Source organism: Monodon monoceros, unplaced genomic scaffold, assembly GCF_005190385.1.
Source record: "Monodon monoceros isolate NGI ecotype Baffin Bay Population unplaced genomic scaffold, NGI_Narwhal_1 Super_Scaffold_2, whole genome shotgun sequence".
Lineage (NCBI taxonomy): Eukaryota > Metazoa > Chordata > Mammalia > Artiodactyla > Monodontidae > Monodon > Monodon monoceros.
Window position 1 is genome coordinate 52,862,286 of NW_021703776.1, and position 22,444 is coordinate 52,884,729.

The window sequence follows — 22,444 nt, forward strand, 5'->3', positions numbered from 1 at the left end:
AGAAGCAGACATGAGTTGCCTGGGAATAGTGGAGAGATAGAATCACTTCAGCTCCTGATTCCATTTCCCAGCCCTGGCTGAGGCCTGGTGGCATCTTCTACACCTGACTCCTTCCAATAATTTCTTCTCTTTTGCTTAAGTCAGTTAAAGTGGTTTGGCAGGGGTGGGTATCTTTTTCCCTCTTGAAGCAAATAATTCCTTATCAGCCTGACAAATATTTGTCAAAGCAACCTACTCACACAGTGCAAAGGGTTCTCAGTTTCACATTAGAAGATTCATGTTCAAATCTCCTATGTTCTGCTGGCTGACTGTGACCTGGAGAAAGTTATTTAACCTCTCTGGGCCTCTGTTTGCTCACCTATAAATTGAATGAGCACCCAAATATTCAATGAGATAAAATACACATGAAAATAACCAGCAACTCAATAAGTGTTTGTTGAATTCATCAGAGTTCAGAGTGTGCTCTGAAAGTTTGCTGTTTCCATAATGCAGTTATGACAGTAAGCTTTGTGACAAGGGCATGAGATGGTTTGAATTCTGACCAACAGCTTTGGGAGACCTCAAGAATGTTGGGCCAATTAGTCAAGCTGTTGATACATAATGCTTCCACAGCAAGGATCCAGTAGTCTAGAGATATTCTAGAAAATCTCCTAGCAGGGTAAGCACAGAGTAAGTGCTCCAGCAGGCTTTCGCTGCTGCTCTTAATATCCATGGGAAGAATCTGAGCTACCCTTTGATAGATGTTCAAATACCAACTCTGACAATTGGACCCTGATCAGTTAATTAACTTTTATTAATGTGTGTTGTGAATACCCAATTTATGTTCTTCAATAATAATGTGAACATTTAAAAAATCACCCACCATTGTAATTAAGTGGCTTAATATATTTATGAAGGAATTTTTTAATTATTATTTTAAAGAGCTCAAATTCTAAAAAGATGAAGATAGACTTATGTTGGTTTTATGGGTTTTTGTTTCCATTATATGTTTCTAACAAAAAATTGGCTGCTTAATCATATGTACCCGAAGGAAAAAGGTAATAACCCCACTGTGCCTTGTCACCTGACATACATAAATTGATGTTTAATATTCATACCTATGAGCAAAATTAGTATATGACAAAGTAAGAAAAAGTACATAACAATAATGGAAGCAATATACACATTTTAATTTTCTCCTATGGACAGAGATAATTTGGGGTTTTCACCTTGAAAAATTATAATGTTATTTGCAATTTATGTGAGATAAAATTTTGGAAAAGTGCCTCACTTTTTAATTATTACACATTATTAGTGTTTTTGGGCTCCTGGAAAGTACTTTACAGTTTTGTGTAATTGCCAATTACAAGAGTTTGCACCATTAGTTCCTTACTAAAATCTGAACATTTGTTAATTATACCTACACATTGCTGTACAACTGAATATTTTTTCAAATTTTTATTTAAATTTGTTATATGTGTAGATACTCGAATTTTACTTTTCAGTTAATATTTTCATTTTGACCCATTCTAATCAACTAAGATTGAATGAATGTGTAAAAGAATGACCAAGGAGATAAGAGTTTCACTGAATGCCTACTAAGCCCCGGACTCTGTGGCATCCAGGTGCTGTCATTTACCTGGATAAAGAAGAGACAGGTCCTACTGCCAGGAGACTCAACGAAAGAGAAACAAGTATGTGAGTCGACAATTAAAATGCCATTCTGTTGTAATAAATGAAAGTGAAAATTGTCATGGGGGCATAGAGAGAGAATAATCAATTCTCAGTCAAGTGGTTTCACACCTGAGCTTTGGCTTCTGAAGGTCCTGGGTCCAACCACAGCTCTCTGCCCCTCAGTAGCAGATGGAATAGTGCCTCCATCTTAAGATTGTTTTAAGAATTAAATGAGACAATGTGTGAAAGGCTTGTTTGGGCACAGTATGTCTGATGTAGAATAAGTGCTCCCTACCTGTTACTACCATTGTGAACTGGGCATTTGACAGGTGTCTGAACTCCAGGCAAGCATCACAGAGGATTCCCATAGGAATTACCAGTGAAGAAAGGAGAGTGAGCAAGTCATAAAACCCTCCTTAGCTCTGGCCTCTGAAGTTCTAAATCCAAGTAAATCCAAGGAGTATTGGTAAGTTCACATTGGTTCAATAATTCTACAATGTTTATGTGTACAACAAACTCGTGGGCTGCTTATTTAAACTGCACATCCAGGCCCCACCCAAGGCATTGTGATTCCTTAAGTCCAGTGCAGAGGTCTCAAATCATTAGTTTAACCCCATTTAAACAACAACAGATGAAGATGAGCTCTTAAGGCCATTCTCGCTTGAGTTTACTACAAGTAACTAAGTTGTCATATATGACATGTAATTTAGCAGTCTTATTTTCCCTCTCTATCCTCCAGAATCAGGGGAAGCAACATACATATACAAAGAGTACTTACTATTGATTGAATTTAAATCAGCCAACTTGATGGCCTTTCTCTAGAATATTCAGAAATTTTTTGAAAAATGAATCATAATCAGAAAAATGAGAAAGGTCCTCTTCTAGAACATATATCATACAGGTTTATTTGTTTAACGTGTGTGTTTCCATTCTAGGCTGTAAACTCCATTGGAGCAGACAATGTGGGGTACCTCCACCAGCTAGCATAAATGCCATACAGTTAATCAAGGATTATTTTATTTTCAGGAAAATGGAAAATGCTTGCATTCAAGAAGGTAGGAGTAGTAGGAAAGCTGGAGGGAAGGGGTAGATTGGAGAAATATTTAGGAGTTAAAATGAGCAGATTTACCAATCTGATGAGGAATTAAAGAAAAATAGTCTCAAGATTCAAGCCTATACCATTAAATGAAGATGATGTCCCTAACTAAGAAAGCATGCACTTGGTGGAAGGTTAATTTAGTTTTGGATATTATGTGTTTGAGATGTCTATGGGAGATAATAACCAGTGAATAACCACAGATGCCTATGAATCCAAAATTCTGAGTTGTGGTAAACAGAATAATGGTCCCCATAGATGCCCACGATCTAATTCTCAGAAGCTGTGAATACTGTCTTACATGTCAAAAGGGACTTTGCAGGTGTGATTAAAACTAAGGACCTTGAGATGAGGAGAGGGGCCTGAATTATCCAAGTGGGCCCAATCTAATCCCATAAGTCCTTTAAAGTACAGAGTTTTTTTCCAGCTACAGAGAATCAGAGAGACGGCAGCAGGAGAAGAACTTGCTGGCTTTGAACATAGAGATGGGAAGCCATGAGCCAACGAACATAGGCAAATTCTAGAAGCTGGAAGAGACAAAGAAATGGACTGTCCTTTAAATCCTCCTGAAAGAAAGCAGCCCTACCTACACCTGCATTTTAGCCCAGCAAGACCTCTGTGGGAATTCTGACCTACAGACCTGAAGAATAATAAATTTGTGTTGTTTGAAGCCACTAAGTTTGTGGTAATTTGTCACAGCAGCAATAGGAACCTAATATCCATAAAGTCTAGGCTAAACATAAATATCCTTCGGATTTCTATATAACAGATAAAACATAATTTCCTCTATTATTTAATGCCTCTCCCTCTTACTTTCTGCAATCTTGAAGAAAGTGGTGTAACTGCAGTGCTCGGTATTTCTCTGTTGGCGATCAGTTCTATCCTCATCATTCCTCTCTCCTTGGGGACTGGAACCCATAAACTGTGCATCCCAGAGCTCCTTGCCAGCTGGTTTCTGGTTAGGTCTGCCAATGGGAAGACTGGTGTCAGAGTGGAAGTGAGGAAAAAGAAAGAAAGCCATGATTTTCCTTCTTCGGCTTGTCCAGCCACCTTGGCACTTAGCGCTCACGGGTTCTGGTACTGGTGGCGGCAGCACCAGACAGCTGCTGGCCTCTGCAGTAGCAGCACAGTGGTGCCAGCAGCCTCCAGTTGTAGGCACCAGCCACTCAGGCAGCAAATCCACCAGCCCCAGTGGGACTGCAAGCTGTTGGATGACTGCAGAGCAGTGGTGAGGTGGTAGCAGAAGCAGCATCACCACCAGAGTAAGGCTTGTAGGGTTTAGGTACCACTTTCTCCTTTGCTCCTCCAACCCTAGAGGCCACAGTGATTTCCTGCAGTTACTAACCTCTGGGTAATAGCATCTTCCCCTTTTCTCTCCCTCAGCCTTTTCAACACATTTGTAAACAATTCCTTGCATTGCTTCCCTCTGTTTGAAAAGCTGAGAATGGTTCTGTTATCCTGACTAGACAGATACAAATGCTTTTTTGCATCATGAAGTGGCAAATGAAACAAAATGACTGAATATTTTCCGAGCAGAATGTATGTACACAAAAGCTTATACCTACACATGGACCTTAATATTTGCTCATAATGTGAACATAGGTGTAACATATACAATCCTCAGTTACCTAGTATGTCCTCACTTCAAATATTTTACTATTAGAGCAGGTTGTTATTGGCGAGAGAAAAATACATGATTGGTTCCTTAGAATTTTCAAAGGCAGTGAAATGAAGATATTTAAACACAGTAAGAGGGTGAATATTTATCATCACAGAGTTAGTAGTTTTAGATTAAATATCTATCTGTATGGAAAGGAAGAGAAAAATTCCTTCCACATGGCAGCAAGATCGTAAAAACAATTTATCTGCTTAACTCAATTCGCTTTGACAAAAACAGGACAAATGGAAAAGCCACTTCAAATGTATCCTTGTCTTGAATTAAAGCTGTATCAGGAAAGTAGGGCACACTGAGCATTTTCATTGTGAAAGTTGTGAAAACCCGGGGTTTCTTTTTGCAAGTGTTGCATTAAACAGAAAGCTAACCGGCCCCCACGCCTATACTTGTCTTCCAAGAAAACACAACTACGGTAAAGAGCCATCTTAAAGTACCATCCAAAGCAGCAACAGTTTCAACAATTTGATACGAGTGCTAAGTTTGCAGTAGGTGCTTAGAACACTTTAAGGGGTCAAGGAAACCTGTTCGTAACAGAACAATCCACGTGCTGCAGGAGTAACAGAACAATCCACGTGCTCCAGGAGTAACCGACTGTCTTCATTTCACGCTTACTATGCACCAGAAAACTTGCTAAGCACTTAGCATCCATTTGCTCATGCACATCTTCCAATGGCCCCGTAAGGTGAGTAGCACCACCAATGAACAAGCTGTGGCTCTTAGTACTGAAGTAGTCATACAACTAGTTAGAGTTAGAGTCAGAGGTCAAACCAGTTCAGTCCAACTCAAATCTATATGCTTAACCACTTCTCTATACTTAACATATGAAGGGAAAATATCCATGCTCTCACCTTAAAAGTGTAGGGGTGGAGGAGTAAATGCATAAAACAAGGCAAAATATGTACGTAGACGGCACCGTAAAGCCCTCCTCACATCATGGTTTTTTTATTTTAAATTTTTGATATAAACACATGCAACCTTTGTCACCATACAACACTAGAAGGGATACATTTTTAGTGGCATTTCAGAGATCCAGAGAGGTACCTCATCTAAAGAAGTGACTATTACCTTGGGTCTTCAATGTTATTATATTAATGGTGTCTAATACCTTCTGAGAAAATTTCCCTAACAAAGACAAAATGAGATTTTATAATTGATTCAAAACATTCTAAAAACCCTCCATTTTCTTTTGCTTTCTGGATACAAATGTTATCTACCATTAAAGCAAGAAAACCCTCATTCGGCCAGACCACCCCCGGTTACCCTAAAACATCAAAGAGGAGTATTTTGAGTGAAACTTAAATCATAATATCATTCTTGTGTGCAGATCTATAAAGTTAATTCTCAATTCTTCTCTCTTTATACAGCCTAGGGTTTTTTTTTTTTGTGGTACGTGGGCATCTCACTGTTGTGGCCTCTCCCGTTGCGGAGCACAGGCTCCGGACGCGCAGGCTCAGCAGCCATGGCTCACGGGCCCAGCCGCTCCGCGGCATGTGGGATCTTCCCGGACCGGGGCATGAACCCGTGTCCCCTGCATCGGCAGGTGGACTCTTAACCGCTGCGCCACCAGGGAAGCCCTATACAGCCTAGTTTTAATGGACTTACACAGGAAACTAAGATTAATGATGATTCAACTCCAGTACTCTTATTTTCTTGTTTATAAATCATTTATGATTTTTGTTTGTAACAACAGCAGAAAAAGCCATGGTTTCCTCCTATCTCATGTGGCACAACCCACAGGAAGTAATTAGAAGTACTCATGCCAGGACCACAAACTGTTTAGTTCTGTACTAAGATTAAAAGCCATATTTCTACCTGAGACAGTTTCCTTATTTTGTTGTTACATAGCCTACAGGAGCAGACGTGGTTGACCCTTACCTGGCAGTCCTGCCTTGTCTTGCACCCCCTCAGCCCCTCAGCCCACATGCAAATCCCAGGCCTGGGGGTCTTTCTCTGGGTCCTGCCTTAGGGCTCTGTGTCAGGATAACTCCTATTCATTCTTCATGTCTCAAATTAGCCATCATTTACTCTGGGAATTTTTCCATGGTCCTAGCACTAGGAGGGTTATCCCTCTTTAGAATCAGTTACTTTTTCTTCAAAAGAACTTGTATATTTATAACTAGGGGTGCTGTGAAATACACATCTGTTTACTGCCTATCTTCATTCTCTGTCTGTAGTCTCCACTGGGAGAGATGCCATGTCGATTGTGTTTACCTCACTATCATCAGCACCTTGGACAGTGCCCAACATGTAGTAAGGGCCCCAAATCATTTGTGAAAACTGAGGATCTGAACTCCATCAGCTTCAAGGCAGAGCTATAATTGCCCTGAGAATTGTCCACTGGGAACCCAGGGTGACAGGTGTGTACATCTTCCAAGCAGGATAGCATAGAGCCCTTCCAACCAGAGCCCTTTAGGTCCTCCTCGTTCTCTTGGGGCCTTCCTCTTGGTGGTCTCCACTCTCTAGGAGCCCCTAAAGCCCTTCCAAAGCAGAACTTTGAAGTAAGACTCATCTTCACTGCTCCCTTCCTATGCTTTCATTTCCTCAGTGGTCTCCTTCTTTTTCTTTTAGGGACCTAACACCTGAGGTATTAGGTTATGAGAGGAATCTTTTCCAGGTTCTTTATTCACACCAAAGACTAAATCAGTAGCAGGATGAAGAGATGTTTCTTATGTATATTTGCAGTTAGCAGCATCTAAATTGAAATGTCTGGCATCGGCCACTAAGAACAGAAGATTCTCCAAAGAATAGAGACAGGACCTTCTCTATGGGGGTGGCCAACCATGCCTCCCCCACATACAGAACCTCAAGGGAAAGGGAGGCACTCAGGCCCTCACACCACCACATGAAGCCCTGTCTAGTGCTCTGATGCTTTCTCTCTTCTAGGGACTATGTCTACCACATCCCTTCATCCCTCAGCTGATTAGACTTTCAGTGCTGGCCTTGTAGGCTACATCCCACAATAATGTCAGCAGGATTACAGGAACCCTGACTTCAATTGCTGTCATTTCCTTGGTCAGCCGAAGTTTAAAAAAAAGAAAATTTACTAAGATCCAAAGGAAAACAAAAGGACAAAATGATAAAGCCTAGAGATAAAAGTTTAGAATTGTCTAGGTCAAAATTACTTTTAAACTCTGACCTAAGTGCTCAGTGCCATGGGCCAACTGAACCACATTCTCTGCTCATCCATTTCAGATGCCCCCCCCACCTTCTTTCTTCTGCTTTATCCAAAGGAGTTTTGTCACTTACCAAAGCTGGTAGGTAGAACTACTTCCCAGGAGTATTTGGTGCATGAAAAATATATCTTCTTTTCCCATAGTGTGATTTATCTTTCAGTTTTGCTACATGGCTAATAAGGGTTGGGCAAATAGCAGACCCTTACAATACTTGTTAAATATGATTGGATGAATACGTGAATGAATGACTTTGACTCCTCAATTGAAATGTTCTTCTGTTTTCAATTCTAGAAATCTTAGGCTTCTCCCAGACCAGGCTCCTCTATCTAGATTTCTGTCCCACACATTGGCTATTTCCCATCAACTCTAAAGTCTCCTCAGGGACTCAGCTCAGGAAAAAACTTGAGCTTCCTCGAGTTTATTCATGGAGGTGTTCTGAAATCCCAAAGTCACCTTAAAAACTGCAAACTTAGAGTGAAAGTAATATCTAATCAATGTCTAGTGATGGAATTAACTGGCAATGTGTCAAATAGTTAATTGAGTTACTCTGCATAAGATATATGCATTTTAATTATGTTTTGGAAACAGCGGATACTTACCCTTCATGGTCCATCTAAGTGGTATTCAAATCATAAAGCTCCAGGGCTTATGCCCAGATGTGTCTTCCCTGCCCAGCATTCTTGCCCAGATACAGAGGAAAAGGAGGAGGCTTTCACTATCCAAGAGCTTCTCTCCCTGACCTTTAGCCAAAGGTTCCATCTATTTTGCCTGGCTCCTAAGATTTCCTTTGAACAAAGAATACATAGAAAAATAAAACAACAACTACAGCGACATGAAAACCACTGGTCAAACATTAATGACTTGTTTCCAAACAGACGGGTAAGAAACTGTGAGGTTGAAGGTCCTCCCATACTTCATCACACCCAGTGCTCATCACAGTCAGAAACTGAACCTTAGAACTAGCCTTATATTCATGACTTAATGAAGAATTTAAAACTTTATGTTCCCAAATTTTTGTCACACAAGTAGGTCAGAACTTGTATTCCAGTTACTGTCTACTGGATCTAATTCTAGGATGTGCAGATTAAGTGATGCTTATATACTATATAAGTCCACGTAAGACCACTCCCTATGAATATGTTTATGCCAATTATAATTTTTCTCCAGTTATGTGTTCTCACCTATTCTGTTCCTTGTGGAAAACTGATTTTCTCTATCACTTTCAGGGGTGGAGTCTATTCTGATGATCACAGAGGACGGAACTGAGTGTGATTTTTTAAAAAATTTACAGCAAAGTGACACTGTTGGAAGGAACACATAAAGGAAAATGTATTGCAGTTTATTACTTTTCCTTTATAATGTAATTTCACAAATCTTCCTTCTATAATCATAAGAAAGCATCATCAGTGATCGTCACTAAAACTTCTTCCAGCAACATCATGCAGAACTCTTGAACTCATACCATGTAGCATATGGATATTGGAAGACGAGCATTACATTTGATTGAAAATACACGATCAGTTCTTTAAACATATTTAAATTCATTTAATTTAGGATTGATTAATATAAGCATTGTTTGGGTTTTATCTATAATCTCCTTGGCAATAATCCTGTTTCCATAGTAACACAAACTTCTATTTTACCTTTGTGCGTGCGTGTGAAATTTTAACAACTTTTGCAATAAAGTTTACACATCATTTGCACATAACTTTCATTTTTTATGAGAATTCCAAGCTAGAGGTTTCTTTCCTTTAATCATTTACTATTTTTCCACTACATACATAATTCACATCTCCCCTCGAATAACGAAAACTCAACAGAGCCATTCCTAACGACTCTCAAGAGATATCGAAATCTACATGATGGTCAGATCTTTGAATTTCAACATGTACTATTAAGGGAAAGATAATGAAATACTTCACAAATGTCACCTTGGATATAATCCCTGTGCTGTATTGGCATAAATCCATTCATACTTACCGAATCAGTATTCTTTTTTTTGGAGATAATTGTATATTCATAAAGCATTCATATTTAAAGTTACAAAAGAAATGGTGATTTTACAGCAGGGGAAATAATTACAAGAAATTCAGATTTTATTACATGCTGTGAAAAACAAAAATGATCCAATTTTAGCTGACTATGGATTTATTGAAGTCAAGTAATAAGAAGCCTGGTTCAAGAACACTAGATCATAAAGAAAAAGTACATCATCATGAACAGGAAAGTGGAACAGACATAAATGTAATTATCTTCTTTTGTTCATTTGTTTCAATTAGTTAAGTTAGCTGTGGTCAGTCAAAGTGAAGTAGGACAGTAAGCAGATGAAACACTGTCTAGTTACCTATCCCCACCCAAAAAGAGGGCCTTGTTGTCAGTTGAGCTGCAAGTACATATGTTTTTTACTACATCTCTTTTTTTTTTTTTTGCGGTACGTGGGCCTCTCACTGCTGTGGCCTCTCCCGTTGCGGAGCACAAGCTCCAGACGCGCAGGCCCAGTGGCCATGGCCCACAGGCCCAGCCACTCCACGGCACATGGTATCCTCCCAGACCGGGGCACGAACCCTCATCCCCTGCATCGGCAGGCGGACCCCCAACCACTGCGCCACCAGGGAAGCCCCTACATCTCTTTTTAATATCATTTTTTAAAAAATAAGGCAGTTTATAATCTGGCATTAGCACAATAGTTGCCTTTGGGTTGGGTGGTGCTTGGTAAGGGGCAGGCCTGGGGCTACCAGGAAGTTGTAATATTCTGTACTACATCTGAGGCATTAAAAAGCTGTACACTTATGATTTGTGACAATTTATATATTATATTAAATAACTTTCCATTTAGATACCACTATGTCTAGAATAGAAAATGGTGAAGATTTCATGAAATTATAACTATTATTTCAACTCATCCCATCACTTTTTATTTATAACTAGTTTTTTTTTGCCCCCTAGGAAATTTTCAGATATCTAAATCAAAGACTAAACAAACTAAGAAAGATAGCATTAAAATGTGCCTTTAAAATGATCTGGTTTTGTGTTCTTAAGTTTATCTTCTGTATAAATGATGTATACAGTGTAAAAGGGAACTATCTGGAAAAAGTAGACATGATTTGAAAGTGTGGATGATATTTGTCTAAATATATGAAAATATTTTATTGAGTTTACCACCTTTCAAGAATATAAGAAACATCAGTGTATTGTATTTCAAAACATCTATCACATTAAAAAGTGTAATCAAGCATTTTGAGTTGTACAAAGTTCAATTAATATATAAGAAAATAAAGCAAGTGATGTACATGGAAGAAGGTTAGTTAGTTCTCACAAATTTTTCAGTCCTTTAATGAAAAATCACCAACTCTCTCTGAATAGTTGAAAGGATGTTAACACTGAAGAGGTTGTAGATTTATCCTTTTGCTTCCAAAGGGCACACTGAGGACCAGTGAGTAAATGGAAGGAGGCAGAGACATTTGGGGAGGGCAGAGGAGACATAGCGTTAATTATACTAGTCTCACTAGAGGATCAATCACGTTGGTGAGCAGAGAGGTCCCCTACCACTGGAAATGTTCACCCATGTTAAGAGTAGTTGTGTTAGTTTCCTATGGCTTCTCTGACAAATTACCACAAATTTTCTGGCTTAAAAGACAACAAATTTATTATCTTATAGTCCATTAAGTCAGAAGCCTTACTAAGCTAAAATCAAGGTGTTAGCACGGCTGTGATTTTTCTGGAGGCTCTATGGGAAAATCGATTTACTTGCCTTTTCTAGCTTCAAGAGGTCGTAAGCATTCCTTGGCTTGTGGCCCCTTCCTTTATCTTCAAAAGCCAGCAGCATAGCATCTCAAAGCTCTCTCTCTCTGGCTCTGACACTTCTGCCTCCCTCTTATAAAGGCCCTTGTGATTCCACTGAGCTCACCTGCATAATCCAGGAAAACCTTCTCAACGTCTTAATTTAGTCACATCTGTACAGTCCCTTTTGCTATGTAAGTTAACAGAGTCAAGGGTGTTGAGGATTATAATGTGGACATTTTTGGGACGTCATTATTCTGCTATCACAGTGCTATATTAAAATATATACAGGGGGAGGCTAAACCAGATTGCTAAGAGTCCTTCCAATGTTTATATCCACTAAATAAGACAAAGAAGTCAAATATTTGTTAACAACTGTAGCAAAAGAAACTGACCATACAAAAGACCTGATTCTCTCCACTCTGGAGACTATTACTATCTTTCTGTATGTCCACTGGAGGTGGCTGGATATTTTAGCTAAAGTTCATTGTTCAGAAGAAGTTCAAGCTTCTTTTGTGAACAGTGACCATATCCTGACTAATCCAAGACAAAAAAAGTACTAGCAAAACCTTGCTGGAAAGTGTGTGACTGATAAGTTGGAGAGGGTTGGCAATTATGCAATAACCACCCTGTAGCTGCTCCAGGATGGTGCTTTCTCAAGGGATACAGTGGCCAGTGATCAGGAAATTATTGTCTCTTTTTCAAAAGAAAGAAAAATGAGAGTGAGAAAAGGAGAAATGGTGTGTGAACCACTATTTTTCCTCCTTACGACACACTCCTAAATAGGAAGGGAATGGTCAAGTTCCTAACTTGTAATTCGTTTCACAGAAGCTATTAAATATGTGCCAATGAAAAATATGGCTTGACTAACTCAGGTATGAATTTCATCCATTTATATATAGCCAATCTTCAGCCTCTTGTGGCCTTTAACAAAAGATGTTCAGAAACGGTTACATGGAATAAAGCACTCTGCAACTGGGAATAATAGGAAGTATTAAATTATACTTGAGGCAACTGACCAAAGGATCTTGGTAGAATTGAAAGTAAGAAGGATCACCATGAAAACAGTGGCCACTTAATCCAGTAGAACAGTCTGCATTCTAAAAGATTCTGACTAACTACTTGGGAAAAAAATTCTCTAAGGAAAAGTTTTCTTCTTGGAGCTACCAGCAGGAACAAAGGGAACATATTTATACCAGTTAAATTTCTATTGAAATCCTTTTGTTTTCTATTGAAATCAATAATAAACCAGAAGCTGTGCTTAGCTCTGGGGATATAAGGACAATGGCAAACACAACCCCAAGGATCTCACATCTCATGGCGAAATGGAGACCAATAAACAAACACAATTCAGTGATTATCAAGGCAAGCAATGGATGTGACTAGAGGCTGAAAAAGAAGCACTTGACCCACGAGATAAGGGAACTTCTTGTAGACTCACATGAGGACCCAACTCTTTAATTAAGTCTGAAAGAATTATATAAGATATGTCCCAAAAAATGATGGCAAAAAGAGGATTTGTAGCAGACAGAACAGCATAGGCAATGACATAAAGGTCTATAAACACCCATCATAGTCAAGAGCTTTGAGTAGCTCAGTATGGCTGGACCATAGGATCAGGTGGGAGAAAAGAGTTAAAGCTGAAGAGGTAGGTGGGGGCTAGATCATGAAGGCTCTTAGATATCACCCAAGGACTATGAACATGTTCAGATATTAAGAAAATACGTAGTATGGACACCTCTTTGTCTCTTGACTTCACATTTAGATAAAGCAAATCAACAGGGAGGGTCAGATTTCAGTGAGCCTCCTCCATCCCCTCCATCATTCAATAAGGCGTTCAATAGTTAACTTCTCTTTAGAATCTGGTATTTATATCATTCACAAATAGGAAATGCATATCACCTTTGCTTGCCAAGGAACATGTTAGGGAATATAATTATTCATAGCAAAATGGAGATCTGAAAAGGACACATGTGGGGGGAAATTGACGGTATTTTTCTGTCGCTGGGAGGTAACATGAGACAAATGAAGTGCTGTGTAATAGCTGTGGGAAAGAGGGCAGGGGAAGAACACTGGTAGGAGGTGGGTTCTGAATGGAGATACGGGGGAAGCTCTAAATTCTGGGCTAGAGATGAATGTTACGTGTGGATGGTGGACAGAGAAGGAACCTGCAGGCTTGGGTGGGGCAGCAGACAGAACGAGGTGTCTCTCACCATTTGCAGGGGCCTGTGCCTCTGGAGTTCGAAGTATATGCCATAATTTATACAGGAACCAAAAAAGATTTTGGAAAAAAACAGTAACCATGCTAATGAAAGGAATAAGGATCAATGGCAAGAAGAATAACGGGGAGGGAAAAGATTGTTTAGAAAAACAAAATAAATTGGCAGTATGCATTTCAAAATAAACTATGTTCTGCCTCTTACACCCACACAAAAGTGAAAGCAAACTTGCCAAAAGGAATCTGCCAATTCTCAAAGCAAAAAATTGGCAGCCCTAATTATATTTGCAACAAATGAACAAAATGCATCCTCTCCAGGAATCACGCTCAAGACTGTCCAGTCTAAAATCCTGAGCAGCATCCCTATAGTTGGAGGGTCTATATTTTATTATTTATTTATAGCCTGCTTGCTTTCACAGCAGACCTAAGTCATCTAAAATAAACTTTATACATTAAAACAATAAATATAAATTTAAAAGAATGAAAGTCATGGAAAATAAAATTAAAATAAGAGCTAGACCGGGAATAGGAGATGAGTAGGGGTGAGGACATCATGCTGTTTTGAAGGCCAACGTCAATCCCCATCACGTGTGAAGCACACATTTGTCTCTGGGTTTCCCAACAGCCAAAGAAGAAAGGAAATATAGTTAGCTCTATAGCTTTCTTTATATGTGAAGGAAAATTACACTGTTAGTTTTTTAGAAGTTAACATTTAAATTTTAGGTATCAAATTTGAATGAAAGAAGCATTTAGTTCAATGCATGTTATCAGGGGTCCATTTCGGGAAAAGTAGGATCATTAGTGAATATTTTTAAAATCCCTTTCCATTTTAAATACTGTATAATATTCCTTTGCATTTTTTGTCTTCAATAAGCTAACAATGTCTTAGTTACAACTGAGAATGCTGTCTAACCATGGAGTAATTCATCTTTCCACAGTTTCTTTTCACGTCCAATAAGTATTTCCAATGCAAGAGAGGCTCTGGAACTCGGTGACTTATATATTCCTATTATCATCATAACTCTACCCTTCATGAGAACATATCAAATATTTAATTTCTCTCTCTAGACCTTATCCACTAAGTAAGCCTGATTTACAAAATCTATCTACAAAAGGCTGCCACCTGTCATTTTATAGGAATTACCTGGAACACTATATTTGTTAAAACCAAAAGACATTTTCAAACAAAGTAGCATTTTTATTTCAATTCTGATTCAAATTATTTTCTACAAAATATGTACATATGTACTAAAGAATTATTCTGCCAATGTGTATTTTGACAAACCAAATTCATACTGAAATGCACTTCATAAAGTTATTCAAAATATATATTATTCTTCTTGATCTTTGCTCCCAGTACAGCCTTAATCCTACTGAAATCTCAAACCCTATTAATATTTAACACATGGAAAGTATGTATCTTAGTGCATATACATTATATAACAAAGATTTCACAGTTACAACTAAGGCTAACTTTTTTAAAAAAGCTACAAATGATTAAGTTCTATGCTAAATACCATCCCCGTTTAGCCTACACATGATGAAAATACATTTTATTTTGTTTCCAAAATATAGGGCAGAAACCTAAAATAGAGTTTATCTTAATTGTAAGTCTAAAAGAAACAAATCAAGAGACTGACTCGTCAAATTTTAATTGTGAAATAAATGTAGTATGAGCTAATAAAGTCACACATTATAGCACTCAAATACTTACTGGACTCTTTTTATCATGAAAACCTTCTGAAGCTACAGAAACATAAATTAAGTCCTAGAAAGTTGAGACTTATTTTGGAAAGCATAATGCCAACTACAAGTTTCTGAAATCAGTTAGTTGGGGGAGAGAAGAAATGGGTTGAAAAGGCAACTAGAGGACAGGAGACTGTTTAATACAATACTTGACATAAAGAAAACATGCATTGTAAGAATTGTAACTGAGTCTTCTTTACTGAAAACATCTGAAAGTTTCAACAAAAAAGGCAGTATATGTATTCATGAATTAAAGAAGAGGAGGCAGGTGCCTTCTCTACGGGAGAGCGTATCTTCATAACCATATTTGGTACATGAAAAGTGCATCCGTTTGAGAGCATTTTTGGATGTGTTTAACATGTACTTATTAAGCATAAGTGAAATACATGCAATTATTATAGGCATTAGAAAAAAGAGCAAGGTTGTAACTGCACTCATTTCCTCATAGGGATTCTCTGAATAGATACATCCTCAAGGTAATTAATCTTTTCTAGAACTTCTTTCAGTTATACATATACACTGATAATTTTTAAAAGAGAACTTTATAGAATTTTTTAGTCCATTTAATATGCTTGTTTGTTTGTATGCCACCTCCTTCAATTAGGTAATTTAGTCAGATATATAACTTAGAATAAGATCACGAAACAAAACAAAATAACAAGTAAGCAACAACATCCAAGGACCCTGATCTGTTGCTGAGATGAAAATCCCAAGAATTTCCTTCACATCAAATATTTAAGAGGAAGACAACAGACATTCCCAGAAACAGATATTCCTGGTGTCTATAGTGTTCCCAGGAATAAGCACTTCTTAAGAAGTATCACTCTAATAAGTTAACCATGTACCACAGATAAAATATAAAAAAATGATTATCATTAACATTTAATCACTACATATCCTGAATGATAGTCTTAATACTGACCACACACAGATTAAATAAACTATAACAAACCACACTTGTCTCTAAATTTGAGATGATATTTTACATTACTTAAGATAACTAAGAATCTATTCAAATATATTTTTGACACTACAAGAGGATATTACGTGTTTATTTGAATTCAAACATGGTGGTAAAAGAACTTTTAAGTTCCTGGATTGTAAGAAAGTTTTACCTTTAACATATCTGACAGTAAAGATTATAACGTAATATATAGGTAACTTCCTATACTTGAGCACTGGTAACAATGTGTGTATCTACATCTCTATCTATGTGTAAATACAAGCGCATGTGTGTATGATTTTTAAAGTCATCATTCATTCATATTATAGATTTGGAATATGGTGGGGGATAAATATCCTAAAATGTGGGAGGGTATAAATTTACTTTCTAAAACTGAAGACTTACCAATAAGCACTATGCAATACTCTCTGTCACTTTTCTTTAATCTGTCCCTGGATTTAAAGTAACATAAACTATCTCAAATCAATTATTCACATCCTAATTAGGATGAAAAGCAATAAGCTATTTTTTTCATACCAAGTCACCAAAAAGAAGAGAGATGTAACAGATAAGACATTTGCATGTTTTCACTTTGAAGATAGGAACTGCATTTCACTCTAGGATTTTCAGTTCACTGATCTGTGAAAACTGTTTGGGAAAACAATGCTTTATTTATTTCTCAAGTATCCCATTGAGTATTTACTACAAGAGTTCCATATAATGATTCAATGTTTTCTAAATGAAATTCTTTGAAATAAAAGTGTATATAAATATAATCATTGCCTTTTTTACTGTTAGTTTAATATCACGTGTTCAGATTCTACAGACGTGCTTTGAACATGACAAATTATACAATTGCTTTAAATATATAACTGAAGAATTATAAGACACTGACACGTTAAATTCATATTACCCAGGTGTATTTATATCAGAACTACCAAAGAAGAAACTCATTATAGGAAAAACGAAGTGTGGTTTTTCTCCATTCTATAACAAAGTTACAAAATAGTCTTATTCAATAACTGTGTTATGCGCTACTTTTAAACAGCCCTACTAAAGCAGAAAAGTATGGATTAAAATAGGCAGAACACTCAGATTGAAAAAGTAAGAACCAAAGTTGAGATCATTGTAGAATTTAGTGAAAATGAGTTAAATCAGTGAGTCATACCCCAATCCATAATCCCAGATAAACTGAGTTTCAGTGACTGGAAATAACTAAGTCATTGACATAGAGGTCAATCTGAGGCCATTCTGGGAACTAAGTTTGGAAAAAAATTACTGTCAGAGTAGCTATATATTTTAATAAAAAATAAATGACTGTACACTATGGATCTGTGAGTTTAATATTTGTACTAATAAAAAAAATCAATAAACTTATGTTAACCTGAAAGTAACTTGGGGGGGGGTGTATTTCTGAATATAAAAAAAAATGATGTATAATCAGCTTTCAGTTTTATGCTTTGCAACTCATTAATGAAGAAGGCAAATATAAACTCATCTGGACCAGGGAACTATTACTTAAATTCTCAAGGGTCTATGGTCCAGAAGATAGTGACCTATTTCAATTTAGAGAGAAAGACTAAATGTTATGCAATGTGAATGCATTTCTGACTTAACAACCTGCCCATGACAGAGGATGAATGAACATCAATTTTCACATAACTGCTCATCTCATGTGAGAAACTTTTCAAACCTTGAAAAAGTCATTCGAATTCCATAGCAAAATGTAAAAGAAGACAAAATAAATCAGGTTTAGGAAATACCTACGCAGACTAATTCAGATATTTTAAAATGATGCAAATGTAATTTAAGTACAGTCAAATGTGTAAACATTGGAGAGAACAGCCCAGTGAATCAAAGTGTGGAACCTAGGTAAAAGTAAACGAATCAGTATTTTAGTGAAAACCAGCCCAATAATGAATAAGAATAGCGTCCTGTGGGTGTGAGCCTCTGGTCAGCCAGCAGGGCCATTTGGGTTATAGGCTGTCTTCTTACATCCACATTCATATGTCCAGTCCCTATGGGGTCACTCAGGCTCCTGGGAGATGAAGGAGCATAATGGGGCGGCAGGGGTGCGGGGTGGGAGGGAGGCAGGACACCTTTCGACCTTGTGACAGAAATTCCCTCTGCAAACCCTATAGATTTTGGAAGATTAACACCACGTTCTAACTAACTTAAATGAAACTAAACAATGTAAGAACTATGAAGTAATTCTCCCTTTACACTATGAATGATTAAGGCACATACCCTGTAATGCACTACCCAATTCAGAGTTCCACAACCAGAGAGGGGCTGGGAAGACAGCCACAGAGCTTATCAAAGGGTGGAAAAATATCTATGAGAAAGATGGAACATCCTCGGGTTGCAAGATGAAATGAGCTTAAAGAAAAATTTGAAGAATTTAAGACTGCTCTAAGGAAGATTCTGACAGCATGGGTTGTTAAACGTTGAGGTGGTTTGCTGAGACTGCGGAAATTCTGATCCTGAGAATCTTTAAAAATAGGAAAGATTCAGACCAGCTGCTCAGAAAGATTGAATGTGGGCTTTACGCATCTAAAACCCTTCAAGACGCTTCTAACCCTGTGAAGTTAATTGTAAATGCCAATATAAACAGTATATTCCATCTTACACTTTTAATTCAATACTAAATAGTTGCAGGGGGTTTGCAATGACCTACTTTGTACAGTACATGAAAGCATGTGAGGCAACAGTTTTTCACAATTAGGAGTCCTAGTGATATCTCTGGGTACCTGCACTTTCTGATTTCAGATTTTTCATGCAAATCACATATAGCCCTTAATCACAGGTTTTTATAATATATTGCAGTTTTGAATAATTCATGCTGGTGAAACATTAAACCATGATGGAGAGAACCGAAAAATGAATAAATAAAAATCAGACACCTTCAATTTTCCCTCTTTATATCATACAAAACTTAAAGTACTAGTTTTCACCTTACACTAGAAAAATCGTTCTTTAAGTTTAGACCCTTAGTCACTTACTAAAAATCCAAAACTTTAAAAAATAAATCATGACTTTTTTTCTTGAAACACATTTGAATCCTTTAAAACAAAATGATTTATAGTATGTACTAAGGGATGAACTGACAATATACTGAAGCCATAGATTCTGGTCAAAATCATTTAACAAAAAATACTTACATCAAATAGTAAACTAAATTGAATAGTTTACTAAGTTAAATAGCAGTCACTCAAATTTGCACATGAATACATCTGTATATAGTACAAAAAACTGTCTAATTCATATTTTCACAAAAAACTCTTTGGCTTTCCCTGAAGAACCTACATAGTGAAGCATTAGATTTCATCATCTCGGGATCCAACACTTTTCCTTTTGCCCGGACCCTGATGCAAAATGTTTAGAGTTTATTTTCTTATAAAGTAAATGCAGCATTATTAAACTAATCCCAACTGATGACTTCATGAAGTATGGTTATAAAGTGCCACTAAAACTTTCTATACTGACCAAATCAGCAGATTCATAACTTGACACAGCACACAGGAGCTACCTTCACAAGCCTGCACTTAACTGCATTCAGTAAATATCTGCATACCTAGCACTATAGATGCTAATGACTGTGTTGAAAATACACATGTAAACACACACCCCTCACTGTGTAACAGTCTGTCAATAAACTGTCTAAACAGACACAATATACCTACGGGCAAGGTAGCTTATCCATCACCCCCTCATTGTGCCAGGACAATTATCTCTTTCTGTTTATATTGATTTTGAACGTGTGTGTGTGTGTGTGTGTGTGCGCGCAGGTTACCAGAGAGGGAGATCCGTTCTTGCAGAGGGGCCCTCTGAAGACTCCTTTAATGCCCCGGTAGTGCCCATTGCTGAGATGTCTCGAACTGATGACCAGGTAACAAGCCATGTGTGTTCCGGGCGGGAGGTGTAGAGTCTCAACTCCTCACCAGGCGACCAGCCTTGGAAATGTGGGCTGGTTTTTCAGCAGCAACAGTGACTGCCACCTCCGGAGAAGAAGCGGCCAGCAGTAAGCAGGGGACGCTGCAGCCGCGCGTCCCCGCTCCTCGCCCAGCGCCGGGCTCCTGCTGCCGGCAGCAGCTGCTCTGACAGCGGCGGCAGCGGCAGCCACAGAGCACTTGGGTGACCCGGCGAGCCAGTCCACATGCTGCTCTGGCCAGGTGGCTGCTCAGCCGCGGACGGCGATATATATAATTTTAAGGACAACTTCCTGGGTCCGCTAGGGAATCAGCAAGTCCTCCTCTCTTTCCCTCCCGCCCCCGCCTTCTCACCCAGTGCGCGCGCAGGGGATGCTCAGGCGCGGGAGCCCAGCGTCTGGCCCGAGCGTCCGCGGCCCTGCGGCGCCGCGAATCAGCAGCAGCAGCAGCCTGTGCGGGGAGAGTGGCTGGGGGTCCTCGGAGCGCCAGATCGCTGCCCCCATCTGCAGTGGCGGGGAGGGGGGCGGGGGAGGCGACGGGGCAGGCTGGGGTGAGAGCTGAGAACTGGGGACGCGGAGACTTGTGAGTGGGAGCTGTTAGCGCGACGGCTCGGAGCCACCCGGGAGGCGAGGGGCACGTCCGTGGCTCGGCGTGGAGGTGACAGCTGCGGCGGCTGCGGCGGCTGGAGGCTCTCCGGGCTGCGGGACGTGAAGCTCCAGCATCCCGCCATCAGCCGCCCTGGCCCCCTGGTCCCTCCACCCGGTCTCTGGGCCAACTTTGCACTGTGCTGCAGCGGGCGGGATGACGGAAGGGCGCGGTGGAGGAGGAGGTGCTCGAGAGGAGAGCCTTCTCTTTACCGTCACTCCCGGCTCGCCTTCAGCATTTCTTCCGTACTCCGGCTGACGGCGCCGCAGGCGGAAGCAACAGCTCCCCAGCGAGCTGTAAAGGTGTGCTGTGCAGCCCCAAACAGGGCAGACAGATGAGACGCGCTAGAGTGGGTAGTGGATGGAGGAGGAAGCAAGTCTTAGATAGAAAACTTGCGTGAGGAATAAGATGAAACATGTATACTTGTGCCTATTTTTTTTTCCTATCTATCATCTATGTATCCTTTTATCATCTATCTCCAGAGTTATAAACACTCGCTTACAAGTCTTTCTGTTTCCTTAAAGAGGCAGATAGTTTTGGTCTATATAGGACATTTGTGTCTTCACAACCCCCAACAGTCACCCTTCAGAAGTGTTGTTTTTAATGGACTTTATGTCATTTACTGCAAATAAAGCCACCAGGGAGTGAGCTGCACTGAGAATTAAAGACGTGCAGAAATGTGCTCTGAAAGGAGAAGGAAGCCCTCACAGCTGACCTTACAGGGTTGGGTGTAACCTCTCTCACCCCCTCACCTGGTCTGTGCTGGGAGAAGATGAAAGGTCACCTCCCTTCTTTTGCTTTAGCACTGGAATTAATTTCAGTCCTCTCCCCAGTTTTCTCTTCTAACACAAGCCTCATTTGCATCCTGGTTGACATTGAGGACCTCTCACAAATGACAGAAACCAGTAAAAGAAAGCACGTAATTAGAATTCTCCTATTCAGGCAACTCATAAAACTCTTAAGCAAAAAATAGTCAAATGAATACAACTTTTGTAACTACCCAATAAAGGCTTGACTCTCTGTTTACATTATTACAATAGCTTATATCCTTAATATTTTAAAGGTTTTAGATTGTCCTTTTCAAGTGTTTTTTTTAAAGTGTTTATATACCAGAAAGTGTCTTAGTATATAAGGTGAAAGTGTCAATTTCTTGCAAATTTTGAATTGAAAATTACTGAGACTGAGATAGTGCCATGTAAATTTTGTAGGAATTGTTTACTTTGTAACTATCTTCGTAAGAACTTTTGAAATTAAAATAGCAGAAACAATAGATACAACATATCCACCTTTTCCTTTCTATGAAGATGCTGGATGTGTTTAACAATGCTGTGTTTATTCAGCTCAGAGTTGTAAAATGTTTCATGAAGCTGACAGTAAGTAATATTACTCATATACAGACATTTAGATATATTCTATGCAAAGGAAACAATGTATTTGCAAAGAATGAATTTCAAAATCAGGTGAAATCCTTGCCCCAGAAAAGTGGAATTTTAAAAGGAGATAGTGTGGCTCAGTCTATAATTACTATCTCACTCTTCATTAATGTAAGTAGCAAACAGCATTGAGGACCTAAGTGTAAACATCCT

At 38.8% G+C, this 22,444-nt stretch overlaps 1 protein-coding gene across 1 annotated transcript in view; it reads right to left on the minus strand.

The window, feature by feature from the left end:
* ZNF804B (zinc finger protein 804B) overlaps positions 1-20,782 on the minus strand; it is a 513,593-nt gene extending 492,811 nt beyond the window's left edge. Inside the window, exon 1 of the mRNA XM_029233928.1 lies at positions 20,078-20,782. Coding sequence (XP_029089761.1) covers positions 20,078-20,185 — 108 coding nt within the window. The 5' untranslated portion in view covers positions 20,186-20,782. The remainder of the gene's footprint in view (positions 1-20,077) is intronic.
* Between the last annotated feature and the right edge of the window lie 1,662 nt (positions 20,783-22,444).